Genomic DNA, 17,477 nt, shown 5'->3' with positions numbered 1-17,477 from the left:
CGAAGCGGAACCTCCCGCGCGGGCTCTTGTCTTCCTTCACGTTTTCCCGCCCACTCTGCACACCAGCCAGGAGCGCCACGAGCACCCCGCCCCACTCAGCATACTGGCCCCCCCCTTCCTTACTGCGTAGCTACTCTGTCCAATCATAAGTATCCTTCCTCAGTATCACTTTACGATTGGTAAATTGAAGTGTCCGTCGTGCTCAGGGGCGGGCGGAGAAAGCTGAAGGACGTGGCGACCGGCCACTCTGAGCAGCGAGTGCGGCCTGCGTAGCGTGCGTGGCACGCCGATCTAGAAGCGCTGGACCTGGGAGGTGTGCAAGGGCTGGCGGTGAGAGAGTTTGGCAGACATGGCTCCTACCGTACGGGCAGCGGAGTCCGAGTATCCTAAAGGCATCCGAGCCGTGCTGCTAGGGCCCCCCGGGGCTGGTAAGGGTACCCAGGTGAGCGTCCTGACTGCGATCTGCGGCAGAGCCCGCGGAACTCCAAGGTCAGGGCGGACGGAGATCCGGAAGTCCTTTCCGTGTCCAGGAGCAGACGGTGGGCTGAGTCTGAGGGGACCCTGGCGAGGGTCTCAGGTCCTAGTAAGGTGTTTAGAGAAGCGGGGGCGGGGAGGCGGGGCAGGGGGAGTTTGGGTTGGATTTGGAGACAGGGATGCAGGCTTGAAGAGTCTTGTTAGGGGATCTCAAGAATGTTAGGTGGACCATTAGGGCATAGAGCTTGAAAAGTGTGAGGGGTGGGATGAGCACAAAATTGGGGCTCTGGATTACAGGCTGAATGGAGGAAGAAGCTTGATGGCCCCGTTTCCCTGCGGGTTGGGAGTGAATTGTCCAGAATCAGGGTTGTGTTCCAGACACTAAGGGCAGAACTATTTGGATAATGATTAATGACGGGATGGAGGAGCATCTCTCCTACACGTGGGGCAGGGTGGGAGCTGGGGTGTGCTGCCTAATTGTACTGCCAGGAGGAGTGAAGTCTGACCTATGTGAGTCACTTAAGTCGGGATGGGAGAAAACCTAAGGCTGTCCCTGTTCATCTGAAAACTGGAGGTGGATGTGTAGATCTCCTTTGCCGCCTCTGGAGCCATACAGGTTCTGAGTCTGAACCTTTGAGTACTGCCCAAATTAAAGATCAGGAATGTGTATAGGGTCTCAGTTTCCAGTTGGAGCTGAACACCTCAAGATGATTTAAATGACTTTAGATGAGAGGGAACTTGAAATTTTAACTTCCTAAGTCAACAGGTGGCCCGCTGGGTGTGGTAGCACACACCTGTAATCCCAGCAGTCCGGAGGCCGAGGCAGGAGGATCGCTCTGAGTTTGAGGCCAGCCTGGATTACAGAGCAAGACCCTATCCCAAAAAGCGAAAGGAAGGAAGGAAGGAGGGAGGGAGGGAGGGAGGGAGGGAGCCCAGAAAAATCAGGTGGCTTTCCTGAGTTAGTAAACTTGATTTTAAATGGCCTGGAAGGAACCTCAGGAACCTTGGTCCTCCAGAGGATTGGAGTCTGAAATTGCCTTCTGCCCTGGCAGACTGCAGTTTCTCACTTGGTATCTGAGCCTTTTCCAGATCTGAGACTTAATGGGGCCACAGGTCAGGGTTTGGATTTATGATCTGAGTTAAGATTTGGAAGCCCTTAGGTTGGGTTATTCGTGGCCCCTTCCTACCTGGAAGTTAGCATTGCCTCCTAGGCCCTAGGGCTTGGGCTCTTGTTCATCATTAGGCTTTAAAGAAGGAATCCCTGAAAGTCTGGGTTCTCAGTGAACGGAGACTGCTCTGTCTCCCTTCCTAGCACTTGCCACCTGTTTCTTGGCACTTGATGGGGGTATTGGAAATGAATGGATGACACAGGTTAATGTGAGTGTTGAGAAGAAAGGAGGTCTGAAAGGCTTGGTTTATTTCTGTGACTTTGCTTTCTGCCTCTGTTACTAGGTCAGGAAGGAACATTTTCCATTTTCTCTCCATAAACTGAGCTGATTCTTCCTTGGCTCCACCAGTACCCTTTACACACAGTGATGTTGACATCACCTCTTTCCTTTTGCCACCACCCTCAGTTATTAGGTAATGTGCAGCCTAGGGACGTTTAAGACTTCGCACACTTTTGGTGTGAGTGACTAAGTGTAAACAGGGTAGCTCACATGTGTATTTTTTTTCTTTAGCTTGTATTGAAATTAATAGGTAGGAAGTTCAGTAGTTACGAAATGGACATTGTGGATAACCCATCCCAAGGCTAAGACAAGGGCTTTTTAGTCTGGCAGGCTGTATAACTTCTGATCCTCAGTGATCTCTCCTGAAAGATGAAACGTTCACAAGAATCCTGGGAGATTATGTTCTATATAGATATAAAGCATCCATACATACCTAGATAGCATCCTGGCAGAGTGGGCGCTCCATGGATATTGTCCTCCATATCTTAGTAAGCACATCTTCCCTCTCCCAACTCTTATAATTTTAGTGTAGACAGTGGTTTATTCGGAAGTCTTGAAGAAAATTATAACCTGATTGATAAGGGTGCATGGATGGTAGAAGTTGGTCAGAGAAGGTTTTGTGAAGTGGAAGATGTGATTAGAGCTAGGACTTGAGGAAAGGTAAAATTACACAAATCGTTTGACCTTTCCATAGTGAGAATAAAGGAACAATGGTGACTGTGTGAGTGGTTTTTTTTTTCTGGCTTTCTTCTGGTACCGGGAATTGAACTCATGACCTCGCCCTTGCCAGGCAGGCCCTGTGCCGCTGAGCTAAATCCCTAGCCCCCTTTGTGAGCGTTTTTATGGGGTTTGAAAAAAGTATGTAAGTCACAGGTTGTAGAGTGGCAGCCTACTGCAGCATTTAGCCTGCAGACACACCCCACACACCCAAACTTTTATTATGAGGAGGTGCCCCTCAGTACTGGTGATTGAACCCAGGGCCTTGTTGATGCTAGGCAAGCAGTGTACCATGGAGCTCCATCCCCTATCCTTTTTTAAAATTGTATTTTGAGGGAGCCAGGCGTGGTGGCACACACCTATAAATCCCAGCACTCGGAAGGCTGAGGCAGGAGGAGCGCTGTGAGTTCAAGGCTAGCAGGTGTATATAGTGAATTCAAGGCCAGCCTGAACTACATGGCGAGACCCTGTTTCAGTGAATGAATGAATGAATAAATACTTACATTAATTAATTAATTAATTTTATTTTGAAACTGGGTTGTACTGAGTTGCCCGGGCTGACTTCAAACTTGTTATCCTCCTACCTCCGCCTCCGGAGTAACTAGCATTACAGGCGTGCACCACCATGGCCAGCTTTATTGTGAAGAGGTTTGAATCCAGAAAAGAAGACTGAAGGGTATAATGAGCGCTACGAACCATCAACTGAATTGCTTTTTTGAAAAATAAGTATAATATCCCCTAAAATATTAACAATTTTTAGTAGAAGTGTTCGCATTTCCAGATATCTCTCAAAGTGATGATGATTTTTGGTTTCTTTTTTTCTCCTACAGTTTTTTGGAAGAAAGTTGTTTGTTTGTTCTGAGAGTTTTATCCCTCATTCTTGGAATTTTCAATTATATCCCTGTGAAGTATTTAACAACTTTCTCTGTTTCCTATAAGGCCTTAGTTTAGCCCATACCCTTAATGAGATTCAGGTTCAGTTTTTGTCCATTCGGAGGCACCTGCTACCTACTTGTCACTGGGGTGTCTGTAGTCATGGCTGTTCAGTGCCAAGGTCCAGTAATTCATTGTGGTTACAGAATGGTGGTGTTCCAATTCTGTCATTTCCCTGTTCATTTCTTAGTGAAATAGTTCCATAAAGAGAACCCCCCCCTCCTCTATTTGCTTACCCAGGAATATGGTTTATCTGGAAAAGGCAAGATAAGTGCTTAGTTTATCAGCTTTCAAAGTAGCAAATTTATCGTAGAGTGTTTTCAGTTGTGAAATTTCTCTAAAGATTCAGAGAAATGCCTCCAGTTTCTCTTGAGAAATCAGATCTGGTGGCAGTGGGCTCCACTCCAGTGTGACAGCAGTCACTCGCAACTCGGTGGTGGTTTTTTGTTTTTTTTTTTTTTGTCTTTTCTTATCTTTTCTTCCGGTACCAGGAATCGAACTCACGACCTTGCGCTTGCCAGGCAGGCGCTTTGCCGCTGAGCTAAATCCCCAGCCCCTAGTGGTGGTGTTGAGATGGCTCAGGTGCTCTCCTGTCCCCAGCACAGTCCCCTTTGCTACCTGTGGCTTACCTTAGACTCATCATGCATGTCTATCATCTGCCTGGCGCACGGTGGCAGCTGTTTGCAATCTAAGGTGAACCCATAACCTAGAATTTGTGCCTAGCACCTTCTTAGTAATATTTGTTTTCTTCCCACTACCACTTCCTGTATGTTATGTTTTATGTTGGCATAACTGAAATAATGTTTTCTTTGAAAACGCCCCACTTTACAGTAGCTATTGGAAAGCTGCCTGCTTTTGTGCCATGTGATATTTTAAAACATCATAGAATGTTCTGGATTGTTATTTTATTTAAATAACTTTCTCTCTCCCTTCTGAAGTTGGATATTCCTGCAATGTGACCAAAACCAAGTGTTCCTTGTTTTTTCTATCAGCCATTCCTCATGTCTAGTGTGTCCAGCTTGCACCAGTTCTTTGAGGCCTTATACACTTAGGTAGTCAGTTGCTAACTCACAAGTTAGATTTGTCAGTTACATCAGTGCAGATACCCAGGACTTTGTAAGACTTTTCACACCTCTCTCTCCCTCTCTCCTTCTCTCCCTCTCTCCCTCTCTTTCTCTCTCATAATGAGTATTAAACCCAGGGCTTTATCTCTTTCCCCAATAGATTCTTCTCCTATCCTTTGCCACAGTTGTCATCCTTTGCTTAGTTATTTGACACACTTCCAACTAAAAACTTTATGTTTCATTTGATTTAATTTTGCAACCCTAGGAGGTAGGTCCTGTTGTTATCCACACTTTTTACTGGTGAGAAACTAAGGCCCAGAGACAATATCCTGCCCCAGGGCACAGATATAGTAAGTAGCAGACAGGATTTAAACTAGTGTCTACTGATTCTTGAGCAGAGTCATCATTTTTATGCATACATGCTAGTAGACGGTGCCATGTGAGAAGCGTCCGATGAATTGAGGTGCAACACAAGAACTATAATTTGTTGAAGGTCTCACATTCGTCCTCACATCCACCCAGTGAAGTTAGTGATGATAACCCCAAGAAGAAGCAGAACTGAAATCCAGACACTTCCTGTGATTTTTTTGAAGTTGTAAATCAAAGTATAATATACATAGAAAAAGGTGCAAATATCATAACCACGCTTGATGAGTTTTTATGACGTGAACACACTTGCGTGGCTTACACCCATTATCAGGATGCAGAATGTTGCCAGCACACTGAAATCTTCCTGTGGCCACTCCCAAAGGCACAGCCACTAAAGTTCTGCAGGTTGTTTATTTTAAGGCGATGGGTAACTTAGCCTCTGAATTACATCTATAAAATGCAGGTTAAAAAGAGTTCTTAGCCCATGGATTTACTATGTATTGTACGTATGAAGTGCTGTAAAACAGCACATGGAAATTTGCTTGGCATATCGCACATGTTCATTTTTCACTGATGTTGCTATGATTCCCCAGAGGAAGAAGTAGCTGGAAAGGTTTATTGATGAGAGAAGAGGGGGCTGGGGATTTAGCTCAGCGGCAAAGTGCCTGCCTGGCAAGCGCAAGGTCGTGAGTTCGGTTCCCGGTACCGGAGAAAAACCAAAAAAAATAAAAATAAAAAAAAAAGATGAGAGAAGAGGACTCGGGATTTGACTACAGAGCAGGTAGAACTGAGGCCAGTAGAGGAAAGGGAGAGAGCATTCTTGTGCAGAGAGGAGCTTGAGCTGAGGTTTTACACTGTGCTTTTGGGAACCATGGGTCAGAGACACTTGCCTGGAACGGTGCACTGGGTACATGTAGGGCCCTTGTCAAAGTAAATTTCAAGAGTTTGGGAGAGATGGGAAGTTGATTTTAGAGATCACTGAGTGCCAGGCTCAGTGGTAATACGTTGACATCTGGAAAGCTGCTGAATATGTGCACTGGGGTTAGGTGGCGTGCCCAGCAGTGTTTTAGCTATGTTTCTAGCTGCATATGCAGGGCATTCAAGGTAGTCGGAAAGACAAGAGGCAGGAAGACGGTTGTGAGCTAAGAAAGCAGGTGAGTTTAGAGGCCTGATTGTTTCTCTCTGTTTCCTAGTGCCAGCCAAAGCTGGCACTAGGAAAAGTTTTTACATACATGATCTTATTAAATCCCCACAATAATTCTTTTGTAACATGAATAAAGAAACCGAGGTCTCAGAAGGTTATGAATATGTTCAAGATAAAACGAGGATACGTGGTAGAATCTGGATTCCAACCCAAGGTGTACACCACTGTGAGATCCAGCCTCTTGCCTCTGCCACAGGGCCTCATAAACTGCGTCAGAATCCCAAAGCAGGGCTGCGGGTGTCGGTCAGTGGTGAAGTATTTACCTAATGTGCATGAGGCCCTGAGCTCCATCTTCAACCCTGCAAAACAGAGTCCCAGAGCACTGCCTTAGCCCGGCACACTGGTGATCACCTGTAACCCCAGATTGAGGTGGGGGACTTACGACTTTGAGGCCATGCTAGGCAACATAATGAGACCCCCATCTCAAGGGGAGAAAATCACTAGCTGAGAATTTTTAAGGGTAGCATAGGCCTAGCATTTGTATTTTCAATAAGTACCTCAGATGATTATAATACCAAAGATATTCCTTGACTTATTATGGGGTTACATCCCGATAAACGCATCTTAAATCGTAAATTGAAAATGCAGGGGCTGGGGATTTAGCTCAGTGGCAAAGCGCCTGCCTGGCAAGTGCAAGGTCGTGAGTTCGGTTCCCGGTACCGGAGAAAAACCCCCACCAAAAAAAAAAAGAAAAGAAAATGCATTTAATACGTCTGACCTACCAAACTCAGCTCATCCACACAGCGCTGTCCAGTATTAGTTGTTTTCCCTCATAATTTCATAGCTGAGTGGGAACTGCAGCTCCAGCTTCTGCCCAGGATCATAAAAGAATATTGTACCCCATCTGGCTAGCCTGGGGAAAGGATCACAATTCAAAGGACACATCTCTTTAAAACCATCACAATTTAAAAATTGTAAGCTGAACTACTATAAGTTGGGGTCCATTTGAACACTGAAGATTGAGAACACCAGGCCCCGCCATGCTGCTTGTGATGGTTTTAGCCTTTCCCATCCACTCCCCCAAAAAAGCCCTCCCCCTTGGCAGGATTCTCACAGAGATGATGGACCTAGTCCTTGAGCTCAGCAACAGTTCACAGCCGGCAGCAGAGTGTAATTGTGTAGCCAGCCACCCGTCAAGGCCTAAACGTTTGCTTAAAATTCAGCATGTGGTTGGCCCCTGCCCTTTCTAATCAGAATCTGCATGTTAACCCCCAAGCAATGTACAGTCCTAGATGCTGCCCTGAAGCATAGGTTTGAAGAGTGATGGAACTATAATAACATTTCATCAGGCTTCAGCAGTCTGCAAGTAAAGAGAAATGCCCAAAAAAAGACCACAGAAAATCTTATTTTTTGAATGCCTACTGTGCATCTGATTTCAGTACTTTATTTCATTTATCCTGTTAAGGGCCCTGTGATGTAGCCATTATCAAAATTTGACTGATGAGGAAACTAACTCAGAAGTTAAGCAACTAACTCAGTGTCATGTAGCTGCTAAGTAGCTTAGACAGGGTTTAAACCCATCCGTGTTCTTTACACCGTAGCCCAGGGGCTTCCATGCAGCCCGCAGGAAATGGAGGAAGTGGGCTGTCATATACCATATTCCTCTTGGTATGTGTTTTTACACAGCTGTAGAATCCACTCACCGTGAATGGTGTGTGTAAGTCGTGCAGGTGGGGAGTGATGAAAATAGAACTGTCAGCCTGTGTGCCAACAGCTCTTCTCCTTGGTGTTTTGGTCGCCTTTCCCATGAGCAAACCTGATCTCCACATTGTTCACCCAAGTTAACTCCAGCAACCAAGCAGAGAAGGTACGGGTGTGCCACAGTGCCAGCCTGGTTTTCCATTGCCAGAGGTCTTGATCTTCATTGTTTTTCAAAGTGCAGAGTTTATGTTGGGGTTTTTTTTGGTGATTTTTTTTTGTTTTTTGTTTTTTGTTTTTTGCAATAGCATGGATGGAACCCAGAGCTTCACACCCCAAGCTCTCTACCACTAAACTGTATGCCAGCCCTTTTTATATTTTTGTTTTGGGATAGGATCTTGCTAAGTTGCCTGGGCTGGCCTCAAATTTGTGATCCTCCTGCCTCAGCTTCCCAGGTAGCTGGGATTATAAACATATGCCACCACACCCAACCCAAAGTATAGTTTTTAATGCCTTCCCATCTGGGTTCCATTTTGCTAAGAAGTAATTTCTCTGTTTGAATTGAATCAGTCCATGAATCATAAACCAGGATTTCCTCCATTGAGCCCCAGCTATTTACTTTTATTGTGTGCATTTAAGAAAACTCCCAATAAAATGGTTTAAACGGCTACCCAAACCACTTCCTTTCTAAAACAGCTGAACCAGAAAACTAAGTATTAAGCTCTTTGAAACAGTTCAATTTCCTATGAATTGTGCATTCTTTTTTGCCATATAAAACCAATGTTGAACTGTCTTAAGATCTCTTTCTCTTCTGATTATGCCTTTTGATTTGTAACCTGCCAAGCTGTGAGCTCTTTGAGGACATAATCTGTGTTTCCTCTTCCTCCACGTCCTTGGCCCCATGGGTTCTCGGAAGAGGCATGAGCAAATATTTCTTTACTATATAAATGAACATGGAACTAGGGCTAGCATTACAGTAACAGCCAATGCTCACTAAGGATTCATGCGTGCCTCGCATATGCCACAGTCTATAGATTCTTCATCAACCCCGTGATATAGTATAGCGCCATCTCCATTTATTTAGAGGAAATTTGAAAACTGGAAAGGTAAAATAACTTCACAAGTCATATGTGTAGTAACGATGGGACTGGAGTCTGAAACCCAGGCAGTTTGACCTCCAGCACATGCTCTTAACAGAATGGCTATACTGTCACCTAACATTAATACATAGGTGCTTATTATTTGTTAAATGCTCCGCTTATACATCTCATCTAAGCCTCACAGCCATCTCAGACATGCAGCCTTTGGCCAGTATCATGCAGCAGCCTAATGAGAAGGAAGGGAAGGAACCCAGTTCTTCCCCCGCCCCCAGCTGCCAGGACCAGTGGCTGCAGTAGGTGATGCATCTGTTCTTTTGGCAAATACTCATTCAGCGCATTGTGTGCCAGGCATTGTACCGTGTGCTTTATACATATGATCTTATTTAAACTTCACAGCAAATTTGTAGTGTTGATAATACTCCTTTTTTTCTTTCTTGTTTATAATAAGGAAACTGAGGTGTCTGTGTCATTAGTGTGGCCAGTGGAAGTAGTAATGATAGCTAATATTTATGATGGCTTCTGTGTACTGGGTATTCTCTTGTAAGTGCAGTATTGTACATGTATTATCTCATATAATTTTTACCATAATCCTACAGTCATTTTGCATGATGTAAAATGACTGTAGGATTATGGTAAAAATTATCCCTGTTATGGTAAATTTGTCCATTACAGGGAAATCAGGAGGCATTTGCCTGAGTTGACATAACCAGCAAGTGTCAGGACCAGGTTCATGCCCAGGCAGTCTGATTCAAGGGCCCGCAGTGTTAACTCTACCTTCCTTTTTGTCTTCTTCCGTAGGCACCCAGGCTAGCTGAAAACTTCTGTGTCTGCCATTTGGCCACTGGGGACATGCTGAGGGCCATGGTAGCTTCTGGCTCAGAGCTGGGAAAAAAGCTGAAGGCAACTATGGACGCTGGGAAACTGGTAAGACAGATCACACCAGGGGGTGCTGACACTCCTCAGAGTCTGCACTTAACTGTCCAATATGGCAGCCACCAGTCCGCATGTGCCTGTTTAGATTAATTTGAAATTCACGTCTTCTGATCTGTAGCTGATACCAGAAGCTCCTTGTTTCTGTCTCGAGCAATTGGCATATTCTGCATCCCTGGAACACAGCAGAGCTCTAACGCATGGAAAAAATAATGTGGACGTACAATAAAATTTAGTGTCTCCATTGCGTGAGCTATGTTTTAAGTGTTCTACCAATAAAAATACAGAACATCTCATCTCCATCATCATAAAAAGTTCTGTGAGACAGCCCTGTGCTAAAAGGTGTTTTAGAAACTAGCAGATTAATGAGCTTTTATAGTAACAAGTTATTTGGTTTGTTCTGAATTTCTGACAATTTATGCAGTGTCCTTAAGTTTCTTTGATGTTAATGCCTTTTAAAATGTACCCCAATTTTAGGGTCAAAAATACAGCTGCCATCCCTAGGCCAAAAATCAGGGATGTATTCAAAAAAAGACTCAGAAAAAAAAAAAAGAAAAGACTCAGAAAGTCACAAAATGTGTTTTATTTTTGATGGGTCAGTATACTGTGTCTTTAACAAGGTAATTACTTGGCAGTTGTACCAAAGTAACCATCCTACTTGGGAGACATAATAGTATTTTCTGTTGCTTTTAGACTAATTGGTTTGATTAGACAAGTATATTATCTATTAAATCTTTGATTTGTGCCAGAGCTTAATTATTCTGGAACTTGACCTCTGGGAATCACTTTCGGAAATTATTTTGTGTTTCGTCCCCTTCTCTTTTTGTATGTGAGAATATTGGTCGGGGAAGGTATAAACTTTGCTTTCATCCCCACGTTACCTCCTGTTAGGCTCTGAGATTGTGTAGCTACATTGAACGGAACCACTCACCTGCTCATTTCTTTCAGGCTTTCCTTTCATGTTAGTGACGCCTTGAGTCAAGCCAAAAAAAATTAGATATTTTGAGTCTTGGGAGGAAAAAATGGGGTATGACAATGATACTGCGAATCTCCAGCCACTTAGTCTCAAGCTGATACCTTGAGGTTCATAGCTGGTCCTGAAAGATAAAAGCATTAGCTGCCAAGGTGGGCAGCTTTTACTATAATATAGGGTGGGAAGACATCTTAAATACTAGGAGAGGTCCTCACTGGGCCTTTTTTTGTTGTTGTTGTTGTTTTTTGTTTTTTTTCTGGTACCGGGAATTGAACTCATGACCTTGCGCTTGCCAGGCAGGTGCTGTGCCGCTGAGCTAAATCCCCAGCCCCAGGCTTTTTTTTTTTTTTAAGACAGGGTCTCACTTTGTAGTTCAGGCTGACCTCCAACTCACTGCGATCCTTCTGCCTCCCAAGTGCTGGGATTGTACATGTGTGCCACCATGCATGGCCATCACTGGGCTTTTTTAAGAGTCTCAGAGTTATATTAGGTTGGTTCTTTGGTTCCTTGTTTCTGACCCACTCTTGCCAATTCAGTAAGCTTCTCTGTTTCTTCATGTCCAGAATGGCCCAGATACATAACCAAGTACCCGTCTCAGTCTTGATTCTGTTAGCCTAATCAAAATCATGAAACAGGAGTAGTCTGTGCCTTCCTGCGTCCTGGTCAACCCCCATTCTCTCTTGGTTTTCCCCAGGTGGTCTCTCAGCCCTGTGCCCTCACCTTTCTTTTGCCTTGAAGACAGCTGATTGCCGATAAGCTGTTGTCTGATATTTAGGACTCTGGCTCTAGGGACGAGAGAGGCCTTTCGGACCTAAGACATGGAGCTGTCCTGGTGGAGTGACAGGCTGTGGAATCCCTGTCTCACCCAGAAAAATTTCAAGGGAAGAGAATATGTATCTGACAGCTACCGTACAAAAGTAGTTATGAAACTGTGTCTTGCAAATGGAGCCACGCCATATTTGCTCTTTTATCCTTCTTTGGGATCTGAAAGACTTGGCATTTAGCGATCGAGTTGTACACGCCCAAACACTTGACCTTGGAGTTGGGCTAATGTCACCTAGTTAACATTTAAACATAGGTTGTTCTGTTCTTAACTTCCAGGTGAGTGATGAAATGGTAGTGGAGCTCATTGAGAAGAATTTGGAGACCCCTTCCTGCAAAAATGGCTTCCTTCTAGATGGCTTCCCTCGGACCGTGAGGCAGGCGGAAATGGTGGGTAGTTGAGTATTTGTATCACCATTGCATGTACACGAGCTCTGGCCCTTTATCTCTTAAATCTTTGAAAGAGATGGGTCCGGTCAAGCTCTGGCTCACACACTTTTTTACAGCTCGATGACCTCATGAAGAAGAGGAAAGAGAAACTTGATTCTGTGATTGAGTTCCGCATCCCAGACTCCCTGCTAATCCGGAGAATCACTGGAAGGTATTTGTCCCTCGAAGGTCCCATCTTTTCATGCTTCCTCTGGGCTGTGTCAGATTGTGAGAATTGCTCTTGCATAATCCCAGATGTAAAGGGAATTGCTGTTTCAAAATGGATTGGTCTCATTTGCTGACATCCACTGAACAAGTGACCTGAGATGTAGATAGAGAAAGAATAAGGATTTGAGGTCAGATAGTCTCAGATAGAAATCTTTGATCCTCGGCATATTTCTTAAGCTATCTAAGGTTGTTCCCTCGTTTGTAGAAATGGGCTAGAAGTATTTGGCTTGAAGTGCCTGTTAGATACCCTAAAATACATAATTCAAAGCTTTGATTATAATAGATGCTTAAGAAATGTTATATTCCTAGGCGGGGGATGTAGCTCAGCAGTACAGCACCTGCCTGGCACATGCGAGGCCCTGGGTTCAATTCCCATACCAAGGAAAAAAGAAAGTTATAACTAATAGTCATGTACTTTTTTTTTTTTTGTACCGAAAATCAAACTCATACCTTGAGCTTGCCAGGCAGGCACTTATGCCACTGAGCTATATCCCCGGCCTGATACAACTAACATGGATATCTCTAGTTTAGTGCTTTTTTTCTAAACTTGATTTCAGTTAGAATTCTATACTTTGCTGTAGGCTTTTTATTAGTTCTAAAAATAATACAGCCATCTACATAGAGTTTGGAAAATTTTGTTCAGAGTCCAGCTACTTTATCACTTGGGGCTGTGTTTTGTCGTAACGTGTTTGTTTCTCTGTAATAGTCAGTGTCGAGCACAGAAATGCTTCTACTTCTGAACCAGTTTTTACTGAAAAGCAGCTGCTGCTTTAGGCTGCAGTTTCCTCTACCCTATTTTACCAGTTGCTCTGCCACCTGCTTCATGCCTTCCAGAAATACGATGGACGCTGTCAGCCTACTGGACACTCTGTTCTTTTCTTTATTGTGGGTTGTAGCTTTTTTATGACACTGTCATTTCTTAATGAAGCCTCAGGAAAATGGTCAGCACACTATCTCAAACCAGACATCCATGAGCATTATTTTTCATTGTTGTATGACATTTCCCAATAGTGGGTAAACCATTCTTTCCTTAAGTATTCCCTTATTGTTGCACATTTGTGCTTTATCTAGTCAGTCACTGTTAAACTAATACTACGACCATTATAGAGCACGTAAATTTGTGTGTTTTGTTTTGCTTTGCTTTGCCTTTTTGTTGTTTGTTTGTGGTGTTGGGGATTAAACCCATGGCCTTCACACTGAGCTACATCCCAACCCTTTTTTTTATTTTGAGACAGGATCTTGCTAAATTGCCCAGCCTGAGCTCAAACTTGTAATCCTCTTACCTCAGCCACCCAGAGTGCTGGGATTATAGGCGAGTGTGACTATGCCCCCCTTAATTTTTTAATTTAGCTAGATGTTTCCTAGACTGTTATTTTGATTTCCTGATAGGGTTGAGCTTTTTTGCATCGTGTCTGTTATCCATCCCGTCAAGGGTCAAGGCGGACGTGTGTATGGCAGAGCGAGTGGGGGAGCTATTACTCTGGAAGGCTGTGTGAAATGCAGTCAGATCTACTTTGTATTACTTTCTTTTCAAATGTTCAAGTTTCGTATTCCTAGCTATTCTGTAGTTCCCTACATTCGTGTTCCCACAGTACAAGGGCTTTTGTTTCTTTCTATCCTCATTGGGCACAGAGTAGGTATAAAATTGATGCAGGCCCAGAAGTGGTAGGGCTGACATATCACCAGGTGGGGGGTCTCTGAGGCACAAAGCAAATATTAACAGAATCAGAGGACACCAGACACCTTAGATTTGATGAGTCGACCTTCTGGAGTAGCTGCTTCCTGTGTAGCACACTGGCCCCAGGGGCAAAAGACCAAGAGAGCTCTGGAAGAGCAGTACAGTGATGCCCGTCTATGGCAACGGGTCATGTATGAAGTCTGGGCTGTACTGACCATTTGGTGCAATAAGAAGCAAGAAGTTCAAGAAGAGCCTGGGAGAGGGAAGGAGGCTTCCTAGGAAAAACTAACACTGACTAAGCCTTCCTGGATGAAGAGAATTTCAGTGGGGCTTTCCCTGAAGGGAGTCAAAGCAGAAATGAGGTGGGGCTAGTAGAAGACGTGTCTGCCCAGGTTTGGAGGAGTGCTCTTGGGGCCGAAGGGCAGGATGAGGGGAAGAGAAGTAGGAACTCAGCAGGAAGTCTGCCAGGCTGCAGAGGATAGACTTGACGGAGTTCAAGGGTCGAGGGATGTGCTCCAGCCACTGGGTAGTAAGGCAAACAGCATTCTGAGGCCATTAGCTTGGTGCGGGCATAAAAGCGGAATTGAAGAGAGGAAAAGCAGATAAGGACCCCATCCGGGGGTCTGCTTGTGATCCATAAGAAGTGACAGAGGCTTCTGACTGTTCGGGTACTAAAGGAAACGGAGATTCTGGAAGACATACTGCAGGGTTATGGTAGAGGGTGGAAGGGGAGAGCTCAGTCCCTCGCCTGGAAGTGAAACGCCCTCCCTCGAAGAAAAGGGCCTGCTTCCTCACAGAGCATTCCGGACTGGTAAAGGTCCTTTTCCAGGTTCACCTGACGTGCAGGGCAGGGCTAGCCCCAGATACTTGCTTCCTGCCTCTTTGTCTGCTGTGCTGACTGCAGAAAGCAGGACAGGAGGCTGGTACCACTCAGTTTAATGTGGGTCTTAAGTCGAGGTAATAAGAGCCTCACATAACAACAGTCTTCTGAGTTTGCTGTGACCTTCTAATGATTTTGAGCCTTTGTGTGTTTGTTTGTTTTTTGGGTTTTTTTTGAGACAAAGTCTCACCATGTAGCCCAGGCTGGCCTTGAACTCATGGCGATCCTCCTGCCTCAGCCCCCTGAGTGCTAGGATTACAGGCATGAGCTACCCTACCCAGCCTTATTTTGTTTCTTTATAACATTATAGTTGGTTATTTGGTTTTTTACCTGTTCAGTATTGGCTTTCTAGTATCCTCACCATCCGGTCCATTGGCGCTCTGGTGTCATTGTCCTGATGTATAGTACCGTCTCCACTTTGTGGGTGAGAAAACAAGAGTCTAAAGTATTGCGCTACTTTCAGTCCCAACCACTCCCTGCCTTTGCCTCCACCTCTAAGCCAGGCCCAGCAGTTATGGAACTGTTTTGGTTGGTACTTAGCAACCGCATTCTGAGAATTTGAAGATTAGGCTTTCTTTCATTTACCTTCTAGGGAATAAGCCTTGCATTCCTCTTAAGAATTATATTTGTGAATGTGGGAAGAACAGTGTTATGTGCAGTTGGGGCTGAGGGAGCCTGGGAATTCGTGAGCATAGAGGTGTGGGTAGTGTAGAGACGGCAGCATAGAGATGGCAGCCTGGCTGCTGTGTGCCTTACGTTCTTCAGAAGATGAAGAAATTCCATCAGTCAGGCTGGGTTCAGTGGCTCACAGCTGTAATTCCAGCTACTTGGGAGGCTGAGGCAGGAAGAAAATGAGTTTAAGACCAGCCTGGGTCACATAGCAAGATCCCATCTCCAAAAGAAAAGAAAACAGAGCTAATTTCTCTGTCTTTCCTTCCTCGTGGCACTTCGCATAAACCTTTGTTAAAGGATTATCACCCTTGCTGTAGCTGTCTGTCCCCACAGTTGTCTCCTGTAGTGAGCACTGCTTGTGCACGGAGATCTCAAATTGCTGCTTCCTGCCCGCAAGTTTGGCTTAAGGCCCCAATCAAACTAGACGCTTAGGAGTGTTTGCTGAATAGAATTGGGGACCAGCATTAGCATTCTCCCCTCAAGTTCTGAATTAGGTAGTTGTGTAGAGGTCGCTTAGCTCTTCAGGCCCTTATTATAATATTGGATTGACATTTTTAAAACTCCTCTGCTGTTGGCATAAGCCTAGTCATTTTCCTAAGCAAGACCAGTTATTTTCCTGAGCGAGGCGCGTCTGTAGCTGGGTAAAAGTCCTTATGTCCAGCGTCTGCCTCTGCTTGCCAGTCTGAAGTGCGGGAGATACTTTGCAGCAACCTGACTCATGCCTTTGCTGTCTTTCAGGCTGATTCACCCCAAGAGTGGCCGATCGTACCACGAGGAGTTCAACCCCCCGAAGGAGCCCATGAAAGACGATGTATGTGAGCTGAGGGCAGGAGATTTTCATTCTCCCCCTTTCTGCCTTGGTTCTTTTTTCCTTTCTCTGTTCTCTGTCCTTTCCATCTTCCTTTTTACCAATATTACTGACCTGACCATGGAGAATAGTGCTGTCAAGTAAGCCAGGAGGCCTATGACAGAGCTATACATCGTCTCCCCAGGTAGCTCACTGCTTGATCTCAGAGCAGCGGCCGGTGTGAGCTCTTTCCCAGTGTGCAGATTGTGAGGAGGACAGCCCCTGTCTGGCATCTCCTAAAAGGAAAAAGTTGCTGGGAAGCTCAGAATTAGCGGAGAGGTAGAACTGAAGAGAAGTTTGCTCAGCAGCCCTGCTCCAGAATGTCCTGCTGCCTTCTGTGCTGTACTGTGGGATCTTGTACGTGGTCACTGTGCCATGTACTTTAAGAGAGTCCTGATGGTGTGTTTTAGAGCATGGAGGCAACAGTGAGAATTTCTTGGGTTTGCCTTTGTCCTGTGAGACAAGTTCATCAGGCTTTCCAAGTTCTGTAAATACAGATTCCAAAGCCATTGTATCAACTTAGTCGCACTTCACAAGTTGATAATTCCTACCATTCAGATTCCTTCTCATTCCACTTGCCACCTGGTCGGTGACACCGCAGTATGGTGATAAATATTTAGGCCACTAAGATTACGGTTATTGTGCCAGCCATGGTGGTGCCCAACCGTAATCCCAGCTGCCTGAAGGCTGAGGCAGGAGGATCCGGAGTACAAGGCCAGCCTGGGCTACATAGCAAGACCTTTTCTTTAAACAAAAAGATTACAGTTGCTAGTGCGTCTCTGCTTTGGGTATGTTCTGTTGGTCTCAGGGTCCTACCTCTTCCTTGCTCCTGACCTTAGACGTGTTCATCGTGGGAGCTGAGCATCCCGAGCGCAGAGGCGTGAGAGAAAGGCGTTGCCAATTTTCCTTTCAAGCGCGTTATGGTTGCTGTGTCCCACGGTCTCCCTGGCGGAGCAGCTAGTGTGCTTCTAAGAGTAGCCACGTTCCTTATCGGCAAGGGTCCACATTTTCTGTTTTTGCTTCTGATAGGCCGTGGGCTCAAACAGCAACCTAGGCAGAGGAGTTCCATCT

The 17,477-nt window shown here is 45.0% G+C and overlaps 1 protein-coding gene and 2 long non-coding RNA genes across 9 annotated transcripts in view; 1 reads left to right on the top strand and 2 right to left on the bottom strand.

Annotated features, from left to right (window-relative positions):
* Window positions 1-261: 261 nt before the first annotated feature.
* Ak2 (adenylate kinase 2) overlaps window positions 262-17,477 on the top strand; it is a 20,735-nt gene continuing 3,519 nt past the window's right edge. The window contains exons 1-5 of one of the 2 annotated variants that reach the window (XM_005395104.2): window positions 262-442; window positions 9,746-9,871; window positions 11,952-12,062; window positions 12,179-12,273; window positions 16,298-16,370. In XM_005395104.2, the coding sequence (XP_005395161.1) occupies window positions 350-442; window positions 9,746-9,871; window positions 11,952-12,062; window positions 12,179-12,273; window positions 16,298-16,370 (498 nt within the window). In that variant the 5' untranslated portion in view covers window positions 262-349. The remainder of the gene's footprint in view (window positions 443-9,745; window positions 9,872-11,951; window positions 12,063-12,178; window positions 12,274-16,297; window positions 16,371-17,477) is intronic. The other variant, XM_005395105.2, reaches the window with a different exon arrangement.
* LOC102005333 lies at window positions 5,749-11,945 on the bottom strand. Of its 2 annotated transcripts, XR_262678.2 has the most exons (4): window positions 11,571-11,945; window positions 10,809-10,974; window positions 6,932-7,062; window positions 5,749-6,508 (listed from the first exon to the last, which is right to left on the bottom strand). It is a non-coding gene; the product is annotated as an uncharacterized LOC102005333 (long non-coding RNA). The 2 variants fall into 2 exon arrangements; XR_001236063.1 differs by lacking the exon at window positions 11,571-11,945 and having other exon boundaries at window positions 10,809-11,142.
* Window positions 12,280-17,477, bottom strand: part of LOC102006093 — a 25,007-nt gene continuing 19,809 nt past the window's right edge. For 4 of the 5 annotated variants that reach the window (XR_001236060.1, XR_001236059.1, XR_262679.2 and 1 more), the window contains 4 exons: window positions 16,482-17,456; window positions 15,644-15,722; window positions 15,218-15,303; window positions 12,280-12,422 (listed from right to left, as the gene is read on the bottom strand). This is a non-coding gene — a long non-coding RNA (uncharacterized LOC102006093). The remainder of the gene's footprint in view (window positions 12,423-15,217; window positions 15,304-15,643; window positions 15,723-16,481; window positions 17,457-17,477) is intronic. The other variant, XR_001236062.1, reaches the window with a different exon arrangement.

Source organism: Chinchilla lanigera, unplaced genomic scaffold (genome assembly GCF_000276665.1).
Source record: "Chinchilla lanigera isolate Chin_1 unplaced genomic scaffold, ChiLan1.0 scaffold00051, whole genome shotgun sequence".
Lineage (NCBI taxonomy): Eukaryota > Metazoa > Chordata > Mammalia > Rodentia > Chinchillidae > Chinchilla > Chinchilla lanigera.
The sequence above is the reverse complement of the archived record's forward strand: the minus strand, read 5'-3'. Positions and strand labels throughout refer to the sequence as shown.